An 11109-nucleotide genomic window follows, 5' to 3' on the forward strand; every position below is an offset into this window, starting at 1 on the left:
GTGGGCGGGATGGGCCGGGGCTTCTGAAGGCCCTAAGGTCTCAGTCTCGGATCCCACAGGTTCTCCTCTCTCCCTGTCCCTCCATGGCTCCCCGGGGCTGGGGCTGTTGGCGCTGGGCGGCGCGGCCGCGGGCCCGGCTGCTTTCTCCTGCTGCCACCCCTCTAGGTACGGAATGGGCATCAATGGGGAGCGGAATGGCGGGGGAGGGGAGGCTTCAGACCCAGAGGGCCCCTTTCCCCTCATCAGCAAGTGGGGAAACTGAGTCCTAGAGAGGTGCAGGGACCTTCCTGTCCGACGTCACACCTGGGGAGTTAGGGGCTAGGTTAGGGCTGGAGCCCAGGCCTACTGACCCTCGGATCAGGACCCTTTGGAGGGGGACCCCATTTAGAAGGGGAAGGGCAAAGAGAATTTCTGGGGCTTGTGGAAATGATAAATTACAGTGTAGGGCGTCTGCCATAGAGAAGGCAACTTGGTGTGTGTAAGGGAGCAAAGCCTGTGTGTGTGTGTGTGTGTGTGTGTGTGTGTGTGTGTGAATAAGAGAATATGTGTGGAGGTGCAGTATAAGAACCTTGTGAAGGAGGGAATGGAAGTGAAATAGAAGAATGGGTGAATGAATGAATATAGGAGAGAGGATGGGAACAGAAGAAAGTTGAATGAATATATTGGAGCTGAGATATTATAGCCTTTTAGGAGGGGAAAGGGAGGGAAGATGGGTACATGAGAGAAAGATGAGAGGTAAACTATTAGGGCCTTGTATGTATTTGTGTGTGATGGACAGAAACAAAGAGAGAGAGTGAAGGGAAGTATAAAGGCTCTCCCTGTATGAGCTGCTGACTTTTCATGGGCTTTGAGGTCCAGGAGTGGCTGGGGGTTGTATAGGAAAAGTGACAAGACAAAGGATAGGCTGCAAGGGAAGGGTGAGTAGGAGAAAACTGTGGGATCTGTAGAAGGTTAGTGTTGAAGTTGACTTCTGCATGTGAGGAGATAGATATCTGTGGCATAAGATGAGATGTGTCTAACCTTACCCCTCCCCAAACCCAGGTTTCCGCCAACTTCTCTCTACACTAGAGCTGGTCCCTCACATCTGTGTGGTGGGCAGTGGCCCAGCTGGTTTTTATACTGCCCAACACCTACTAAAGGTATGTAACTCTTCCTTGTCTGTCATCTTCCCTTGCCCAGTTCCTTCAAGAGGTCAAGAAACAGAAGGCCTTTTTAACATCCTATTCATGGAAAGATTTAAACAAATTTCCCAGATTCTGGATGGTAAAGTTCACTTTTTCTCCACAAACTTCTCATATGCAAAAGGAGAATGTTGTAATATATGAACTCTCAGGATTCTTATAGGCTTAATAATCCTGTTTCTATGGATTCCTCTCACATACTCCTCATCTTTTTCAGCCCTCTTGGAGGGACACCTGGGGTCTCTAGGAAGGCATCTTGCCTGGCTAATGCTGGTTTGGTAGGGTATTCCCACCTATCCCCTGGTGCTGGCCAGTATGAGGGAGAGGTTTCCTAATTTAGCCTATCATCATTTCAACCATCCCAGTTCTTCCTGCAGTTAGTTCTAGTTCCAAACCTTCTCTATCTCTTTCCCTTCATCTCAGAACTGCCCCTAGCCACCCATCGTTCTAATCCTATTTCTCTATCCTTTCAACACAGTCCCTAAACTTAGGATCATAGACTATTAAAACTTCAAGAGACCACAGAGACCATTTAATCTAGCACCTTCATTTTACAGATGAACCTAGAGAAGTGAAAGGAATAACTCAATGTCACAAAGTTAGGTGGTAATAGTAAAACTGAGGAGAGAAGCCAGGTCTCCCCAGGCCATTGCTCTTTCTACTAAAACCATGCTGCTCCCTAACTCCTCCACTACCCCCCCCCCAGCATGTTTTTCTGGTTCATTTTTGTAGGTGAAGGCCGAGATTTTCATGCTGAAGTCATTGGCCTTGGTGAGCAGAGCCCCAAGGCTGCCAATTCCCCTTGAGCCTCAGGACCAGCTCCCTGCTAGAAGAAGGGAGGGAGGTGGGGAAATAGAAATCAGTAAAGATGTGTCTAATATGGCATAATTAAAGGTCCAGAAAGAAGCCCCATACTGTACTCTGAGCATATATGGGTGAAACAGCTGGTGTAATCCCTGCCCTTGGGGGCCTTAAAGTATATTTGGGGAAGCAGGGGAATAAATAGTCAGGGACACTTACACAGGTTAAAAAAAGGTAAATTAATGGTTGAAATAGAATGTGTGAGTGCTGAGGAGACCCAGAATGTCAGGCGATGGTTATAAAGACCTGGAGAAAGTAAATTATGGGCTATGCTTTGGATCAGATTTTTTTTTAGCACAAATAAGCAGAGTTTATTATTGATATTTATGTAAACTTGCTCAAAAGTAAACCAAAACTATATCTAATGGCATACCTAAGGATTGGGAATGATATTGTAATTAGACACAAAGGACAAGCAGCTCTTAGAACTCATTGGGATTAGTATTTTTACCATGACTATAATACATCTTTATAGTTTTCCCTTCTTTCATAGTAATTGTCAGCGTTTACAGATTTCTCTGATGTGGTAGGGGGAGTCTTGACTGTATGAGAAGGGGCAGATAATGAAAGCAGCCACAAGAAAAAGGCCAGAATTTGGGGGGAATCAAGTTGAGTGAGACACCAAATCTGCCCCTTGCATTTGGACTTTTTAATTAAGTATGGATTTTCTGGCTCTGAGCCCTTTTGAACCCCTTTTTGAGGAGAAAATTATAAATCTGGGTCTTGGTAAGAGATAGAGAAGGTTTGGTTTGGGAAATCATGGATATATTAAACTTCTACTTTGTAGGGCACAGTGTTAACTACTGAACAGACAGGGAGATACAAGACAGGATCTCTGTCCTCATGGAGTTTAGAATCTAGTTAGAGATAGGACATGTAAAAGTGGATTTAACAATTAAGCAATTAAATGCTCTGCCACAGTAATGAAGAAAGAAGAGATAGACCAGGCCTCATGAGGCTCAGGCCAATAGGAGTGACAGGGTATATTATAAAAGAAAAACATGATGAAAAGTTAAAATTAATTTTATATATTGAATTTAATAACTGAAAAAAGATAATGATGGATCAAGGCAGAATATATTGAAGTCAGATGAATGGTGCAGACAGTAAATGGAATAAAGAGAAAAGAAAGAGAAATTACTGGGGGCTGGGATGGACTGAACAGAGAAGGTGGAGCTTCATGTGGATCTTGAAAGATAGACAGGACTTAGATAAGTGAAGAGGAAGTTGGGGAGAGCATTCTTAGCTGGGGCAATGTCAAAAAGCAGTTATGAGTGGTATCCATGACTTAGGGTCATAGGAAGTCAGAGCTGGAAGAGACTTCAGATAATATCATCCATTACAGCTGATAGGGATGGGCATGTGTCTTCTCCACATGTAAATTAGTGCTCTTGAGCCTATTTCATGTTGTTTGTTTTGTGGGATCTCTTGAACAGGCCAGTTTGTAGAAGGAAATTCACATGGAGGTACAGTGGAAGAGAAAGTTAGGGAGGCAGGCAGGAGCCAGATGATGGAAGGTCCTGAATGCCAGAATCAGGGGTTTGGGACTCAACTCTGTGGGCAGTAATGAAGCCACTGAAGCTTTTCATCAGATCTGTGCATTGGGAACACTAATCTGGCAACAGTGTATAGAATAGTTAGGGAAGGAATTGAGAGGAGGGGAAATCATGGACAACCTTTTCCAGACTATTACAATCATCTCAGTAGTTAATGGACAAAGTTTAAACTGGGGTTGTGACAAATGAGAAAGGAAAGGGGCGGCAGCTGGGTAGCTCAGTGGAGTGAGAGTCAGGCCTAGAGACAGGAGGTCCTAGGTTCAAACCCGGCCTCAGCCACTTCCCAGCTGTGTGACCCTGGGCAAGTCACTTGACCCCCATTGTCCACCCTTACCACTCTTCCACCTATGAGACAATGCACCGAAGTTAAGGGTTTAAAAAAAAAAAAAAGAAATGAAGAGAAAGGAAAGGGGGAGGATATATTTGAGAAGTAATGTCAAGGAAGGATCAAGGGATCTTGATGACTGACTGGATGTAAAGTCAGAGGGGAAGGAGGGTGATGGCTGACACTTTTGCCTGGACAAATAGTATTGCTAAAAGCCATGCTTTAGCATACTCTATATTGCTGCTCTGTGATGGGCAGAAGTATTAGAGCATGGCTCCTGGTGGAGTCATCAGAGCTAAATTTCCAATTCAGAATGACATTCTGTTACTCAGTGTGCCTGAACCATCATCCAAGCCTTCTCTGTGCTTCAGAACAGGAGAATACTTAGATCCTAGGGGATGTCTCGGAGATTCCCAAAACTCTAACAAAGAAAAAAAAAAGTTTTCCTGACATGTGCATGAGGACATCTCAGTTTCTCTTGCTGTATATGCTGGGCAAATAGATTCACTGGACTCCCTAGTCTTTCCAGTAGACTTTAAGGGCATTGTAGGGTAGAGCAGAGATGTCAAACAACTCCAAAGTGCTGCCCAAACCAGATTAAAATGTGATTTGGGAAATGTTTAACAAAATAAATAAAAATACAACAAAGCATTAATGTTAACTTATAGTTTTCTCAATCAATATATAGCTTGCAAGGATCCATTTCTATTTGAATTTTTTTTTAAACTCTTACCTTCCATCTTGGAGTCAATATTGTGTATTGGCTCCAAGGCAGAAGAGTGGTAAGGGTAGGCAATGGGGGTCAAGTGACTTGCCCAGGGTCACACAGCTGGGAAGTGTCTGAGGCCAGATTTGAATCTAGAACCTCCCATCTGTAGACCTGGCTCTCAATCCACTGAGCTACCCAGCTACCCCCATTTCTATTTGAATTTGACACCATTGGTATAGGGCAGTGATGGACAACCTTTTGAGCTTGGTGTGTCAAAATTCACCAAAAAAATGAGCATCACTCAGGTGGTGTGTCACTTCGAGGAAAAAAAACATAATTTCACGATATTTATAGTCTAAATAACAAAAATGTACAATTGTAATACATAACTGTATTTAATAAACCAAAATAGGTAAATTAATATAGGTAGAATTGTCATCTATAGTGCACAGGCTGTCTACACTACACTACAGCAAATGTTTCATCCTTAGCATGTGGCCCCATACTTCTCTGTATGCGGCAGCGTGTCATCAAAAATGGCTACCTGTATAGGTTTGCCATCACTGGTATAGGGAATACAATACTTGTCTCAGAGCAGTGAAGATCTTGATTTAATCACACTTCAGATAGTTCCTAGCTGTGTGATCCTGGACAAGTCTCCTAACTTTTCTGAGCTATAGTTTCTTCATCTGTATGATGCCTGTTTCCCAGAGTTCTCATGAAGGTCAAATAATAATAATGTATTGAAGTGCTTTGCAAACCTTGAAGCCTATCTCAGTGTGAGCTATGATTATTATAGTCTTTCCAAGTCTTAAGACCTGGTCTTTGAATCTTCTACTAATCTCCTGTTGAACTGAATTCTCTTGGGAGAGAGATATAGTGACTCTTTATTCCAGTTCTGCTTCTGATGGGGAAAGGGGAAAGGAGACTCTGGTCAAAGGTACTCTCCAATCACCATACGGGCTTCCATCTCTCCCTAGCACCATCCTCAAGCTCGGGTGGACATCTATGAGAAGCAGATGGTGCCCTTTGGTTTAGTCCGCTTTGGAGTGGCTCCTGATCATCCGGAAGTGAAGGTGGGTTCCCTAGGGCTGGGAGTCCCCAAGGATTCAAGCCAAGATGAGAAAGAGGCAAGAGCTCTGTCTGGGCACTGACTCTTTCCCTGGGAAGTCATGCTCCAGGGCACCTCCCCCAGAGGAAGCAACCAAAGATATCATAGTGGTTTCCTGACTTTAGAGCCTGACATGTGTCCGTAGGATATAGAACTGAGGGTGGCATAAGGATGGTTGGTCGCATGGCACTCACTCCTCCTGCCCTCTGGCAGAATGTTATCAACACATTTACCCAGACTGCCCACTCCTCTCGATGTGCCTTCAGAGGCAATGTGACTGTGGGTAGGGATGTATCCGTGTCAGAGCTTCGGGACGCCTACCATGCCGTTGTGTTGGTAAGTAGAAGGGGTGGGTGGCTTGTGAGAGTTCAGAGGGGATCGTAATAGGAAAGGGGACAGAGATTTGGAGACATGGGGCATTTGGGATTCAGTGTGGTTGTAGGGGTACAAGTCATAGATATGAAGGAAAGTAGGAGTAAATAGGATATGCAAACAGCCTAAGGTATATTTGGATGTGAGAAGATATTGCAAAGGGCTAGAGTGATAGATTAATATTCAAAGGGTTAAGTTATTCCTGGGAACAGCAGGAGATATCAGTGGGGTGAGGGGAATATGACAATCAGTTGATCTGACCTTCCCAGTAAGTAATGGGGGTCCTTCATGGACACATTTCCTTCTACAGAGCTATGGGGCAGAGGATCACCGGACCCTGGGCATTCCAGGTGAGGAACTTCCGGGTGTACTCTCTGCCAGGGCTTTTGTGGGCTGGTACAACGGGTTACCTGAGAACCATAAGGTGAGTGTTGGAGGGAAAAGACATGCCTGCAGACTTCTTGGGGGATGTAGCTCGTAGGCAAAGGCCAGATGTAGCCAGTGACCATCTCCACTTTGTTTGGACTGGGGAAGAAGTATGGAAAGAGAAATGGGGATGCTGGAGGGTGCTTAGGGGGGAGGTGGAGGAGGTGAATCTCTCAATCTAAAGGGAAAAATTAGCCAGCCACATAAGAAAGACAGAGAAAACTGAGTGCCTAAAGTACAGAGAGGACATTGAGGGAAGAGGCTTGATCAGAGGGGTGTGATTTTCACAAAGAAGGCCTCTTAGAGGATGGGACAGGCTCTAAAGAAGGATATAAATTGGCAATGAGGATTGGGTTGATACACTAGCTGGTAAACTCAGTCTCAGAGGGGAAATAGGCAAATGATTTATGGGGGAAAAGGAATAAAACTAGCTTAATCAGGGCATAGAGTCTGAAGAAGGATGGTGAACCTGTGGCAGGCAAAGGGGAATCCAGGACCTTCAAGGAGAGAGGACTGGAGTGGGCAAGGAGGCACCAGCTTTGGCCTGGCCAAAGTCCCTCTCTCTGAATCATTTCCCCCTCAGCTGGCACCTAACCTGAACTGTGATACTGCATTGATTCTGGGACAAGGGAATGTGGCTCTGGATGTGGCCCGGATCCTGCTGACCCCAGTACAGCTCCTAGAGGTGACTAGTGTTGGGGGAACAGGGAATGTGCCCCTCCCTGGGTCTCATCTTTGCCTTTGTGTCATGGAGAGCTTCACCTTCTATAGAAAGAAGAGTTAGAGAACTAGCCTGTATTCTAAGGAACTTTCTGCCCTGAATTTGAGTTGGATACAATATGGGCTGTGACCACAAGTGGTGGTGCAATTTCTGACCAACCTGTTGATTCTCTAAGGTTCCGGAAGCTAAATGGAAGGGATTTCTAACCCTTATTCCCAGTCCCAGAAATCTTCAAGGGTCTTTTTGTCCTTCAGAAAACAGATATCACTGCAGAAGCACTGAGAGCGCTGAGACAGAGCCAAGTGAAAAGGGTATGGATCGTGGGCCGAAGGGGACCCCTTCAGGTAGCCTTTACCATCAAGGTGAGAAGGACTGGGGCTTGGTAAATATCGTTCAGAGGAACTCAAATGTTACCTTCTCCCCCTACCCCCCCCCCCAAAGAATGGGATTGTGCTGGTCTCAGGGAATTGAGACCTTGCTCTTTCTTTTCCCTTGATACCCAACACATTCCTAATGACCCTTTGTGTTCCTAATGACTTCCAGGAACTCCGGGAAATGATTCAGCTACCTAGAAGCCAGCCCCTTTTGGATCCTGCAGATTTTGAAGGCCTGGAAGACTTGATCAAAGGTAAGAGGCATTGGAGCAGGGAGAGTCCAAGAGAGAAGCTGAGCTCCAGGATGGAAGTTGCCTCTCCCAGTTGGAATGAAGTTGAGGTTTTGGCCCTGCAGAAGTGAAGCAATCTCAGAGCAATCTTTGTTGTTATTGGCAGAGGCCCCCCGTCCACGGAAGCGGCTAATGGAGCTTCTGGTACAAACAGCTCTAAAGCCACCAAAGGCTGATGAGAAAGCTGAAGTCCCTCGAGCCTGGGGCCTCCGCTTCTTACGCAGTCCGCAAGAGGTGCTGCCCTCTCCAGATGGAGGGCAAGTTGCTGGGATCCGTCTGGCTGTCATGAGACTGGAGGTGAGCAGAGAGGGGCCTCAGCTTTCCCCTTCCCACCCTACTTATAGGAGATCCTTAGTTTTCCTTGGGCCTCTTGGAAGTCCTTAATGGGGAGAATGAGGTATAAAACACTGACAGCCAGCTCCTTACACTGGTTCTGACTGTGAGTCTTAAGTCTGCACCTAGTTCCTAGGTGAAGTGTGCTGTGGGCATCTCATTTATTTGCCTGCACATTCCACTCAGCCCTTGTCATGCCATGTCCTTCTTATTTCCTGCAGGGCTCAGGTGAAAATGCTCAAGCAGTGCCCACAGGGGTGGTAGAGGATGTGCCATGTGGACTGGTGCTTAGCAGTGTTGGTTACAAAAGTCTTCCAATTGACCCCACTGTGCCCTTTGATCCCAAGCTTGGAATTATCCCCAACAGGAATGGTCGTGTGTTGGGGGTCCCAGGTATGTGTGTGTGAAGCTGGCGGTTTAAAAGTGGGAGAGAGAAAGAGGTGTGAGAAGGTACTGAAGGGGTGACAATGGGTATGGAGCACTCTAAAGTCAAATTTTTTCAACGTATCACTTAGTTTTGCTACACTGTTTTTTTCTCTTTTAAAAAAGTCTTTGTTACAGGGAATAGCTTTTTGGCAAGGGAATGGAGAAGGGATATTTTGGGAAATGTAAATGTAAAATAAATATTTGTAAACAAATATCTGTGAAAAGTTTTTTTCAAGGAGATGAGGAGAGAGAGGTTGTATGAGTATTTCCTAGGGAGAGTCACTGTGGAATGAAGCATGTAGACACATGAAGAGGAGGGGAGGGAATATAAAGAGGAGGAGGGAAAACACTTTTATGTAGGAAGAGAGAAGAGCCACAGGACAGGGCTAGAAACACTTGGAGATAGACGGGGACAGACAAAATTAAATTCAGCAAATATTTAAGCAGAATACTTCTAGGTAGCTACTGGTGAGATAGACTTCCTTTTATGTAATATTTTATGTATTAATTTTATTATAAATGATATTTAGTATGTAATATTTTCCTTTTATGTAATATTTATATTCAAACATAACCTTTTTGAGGATCAAGACTGTGTTTTTGCTTGTATTTGTATTTTGATTGACTGACCCACCCTTTCCTCTTAGAGGAAAATGGTAGATTAGAGTATATGACATACAAATAACACAGGAGGGGGCAGCTAGGTGGCTCAGTAGATAGAGAGCCAGGCCTAGGGCTGGGTAGACTTGGATTCAGATCTGGCCTCAGACACTTCATAGCTGTGAGTCTCTGAGCAAGTCACTTAACCCCAGTTGCCTAGCCTTGACAGTTTTCTGCCTTGGAACTGATACTTAGTATGGATTCTAAGACAGAAGGTAAGAGTTTATTTTTTAAAGAGAGGGAGGAGAGAGTAAGAGTCCAACAGGTGGCAGAGGCAGCATAGGAAAGGCATAAAGATGGGGAGACTGTATAAAGTGGAGGCAGTCATTTGACTAGAGTGCAGAGTAGGAGCCTAGGAGCCAGGGAGTACAAGATAAAGTAGGGTGGCACCAGATTGCATAGGGCTTTGAATGCCAGAGTGAGCCCAGCTGTTGCAGATGTTGTATCTGTGTGGAGGCAGGACTGTTGGACATGTGCCCAGACCCCTGACCTCAGCTTTGCTTGCTCCCTTTTTTCCCTGTCCCTAGGGCTGTACTGCAGTGGCTGGGTTAAGCGAGGTCCCTCAGGTGTCATCGCCACCACCATGAATGACGGATTCCTCACTGGCCAGGTCCTGCTCCAAGACCTTGAGGAGGGAGTGCTGCCCGTTGGCCCCAAGCCGGGCTACTCCAGCATAGAGCCTCTACTCAAAAATCGAGGTACTGCCCCTGAAAGTAGACATAAGGAGCCTGCCTAATTTGATGTAGAGGCTGTAGTCAGTAGGCTGGGAGGATGAGAAAAACTATGGGAAGTAAAGGAGCATGGAAGAGAGGATGAACCAAAGCCAGAATCAGTCTCTTTTCTGGAAATCCTTTACTCTTTTGAGAATAGTGAAGGTTCTGCATTGAGGTAGTGAGCAAGGCTCAATCAAGTGGGTTTATCTTCAGATACTTCCTAGCTATGTGACCCTAGGCAAGTCACTTAATCCCAATTTCTACTCTTCTGTCTTGAAATCCATAGTTAGTATTGATTAAAAGAAAGCAGATAAAGGTAAGAAAAAGAAAGAAAGAAAGAAAGAAAGAAAGAAAGAAGAAAGAAAGGTAGATGGCTCAGTGGGTACAGATCCAGGCTTGGAGATGGGAGGACCTGTTTTCAATTCAAAGCTTCAGATACTTCCTAGCTGTAAGACTGGGCAAGTCACTTAACCTCAGTTGGCTATCCCTTAACCACTTTTCTGCCTTGGAACTATAGTTGGTATAGATTTTAAGACAGAAGATAAGGGTTAGGCCTTGTTTTTTTTTTTTTAAGAGCCTACTGTGTGCTAGAGACCATTGCTATAGTTTGGGCAAGAAGTCAGATGTTGTAGAGAATATATGGCAAGATTTGGCAACTCTTGGCTAAGAGGGGTAGGAGAAGAGGAATAGAGGTCAGGGTTGGAGCTGGGAGAAGCAGAAATAGTTATTTGGGGCAGGTGGGTGGGAGATTCTGTTCTGCACAGGCTGGTATGAGGGAGCAGAGGCAGAAAGGAAATGTGGAAGTGGATCATTGGGGCAGTTCTGGCAGGGTTGACCTGGGTCCTCTCTTTTTTTTTTCCCCTACCCCAGGAGTCCAGCCTGTCTCCTTTGAGGACTGGGAGAAGCTGGATGCAGAAGAGGTGGCTCAGGGCCAGGCAGCTGGGAAGCCTCGGGAAAAACTGGTGGATCCTCAACAGATGCTGCAGCTGATAGGACACTGACTCTTCAGTTCTGGCCCAAGCCCCAAAATGTGGATTGAGTGATGCAGGGA

At 45.4% G+C, this 11109-nt stretch overlaps 1 protein-coding gene across 1 annotated transcript; it reads left to right on the forward strand.

The window, feature by feature from the left end:
* Positions 1-19: 19 nt before the first annotated feature.
* On the forward strand, positions 20-11103 carry FDXR (ferredoxin reductase). Its single transcript, XM_044671647.1, has 12 exons — positions 20-165; positions 1042-1139; positions 5613-5708; positions 5957-6079; positions 6426-6539; positions 7125-7226; positions 7517-7624; positions 7806-7890; positions 8033-8223; positions 8481-8652; positions 9873-10043; positions 10929-11103. The coding sequence occupies exons 1-12, from the start codon at positions 84-86 to the stop codon at positions 11057-11059; spliced, it is 1473 nt and encodes a 490-aa protein (XP_044527582.1). The 5' UTR covers positions 20-83; the 3' UTR covers positions 11060-11103.
* Positions 11104-11109: the final 6 nt, after the last annotated feature.

This window comes from Gracilinanus agilis, chromosome 4 (genome assembly GCF_016433145.1).
Source record: "Gracilinanus agilis isolate LMUSP501 chromosome 4, AgileGrace, whole genome shotgun sequence".
Taxonomy (NCBI): Eukaryota; Metazoa; Chordata; class Mammalia; order Didelphimorphia; family Didelphidae; genus Gracilinanus; species Gracilinanus agilis.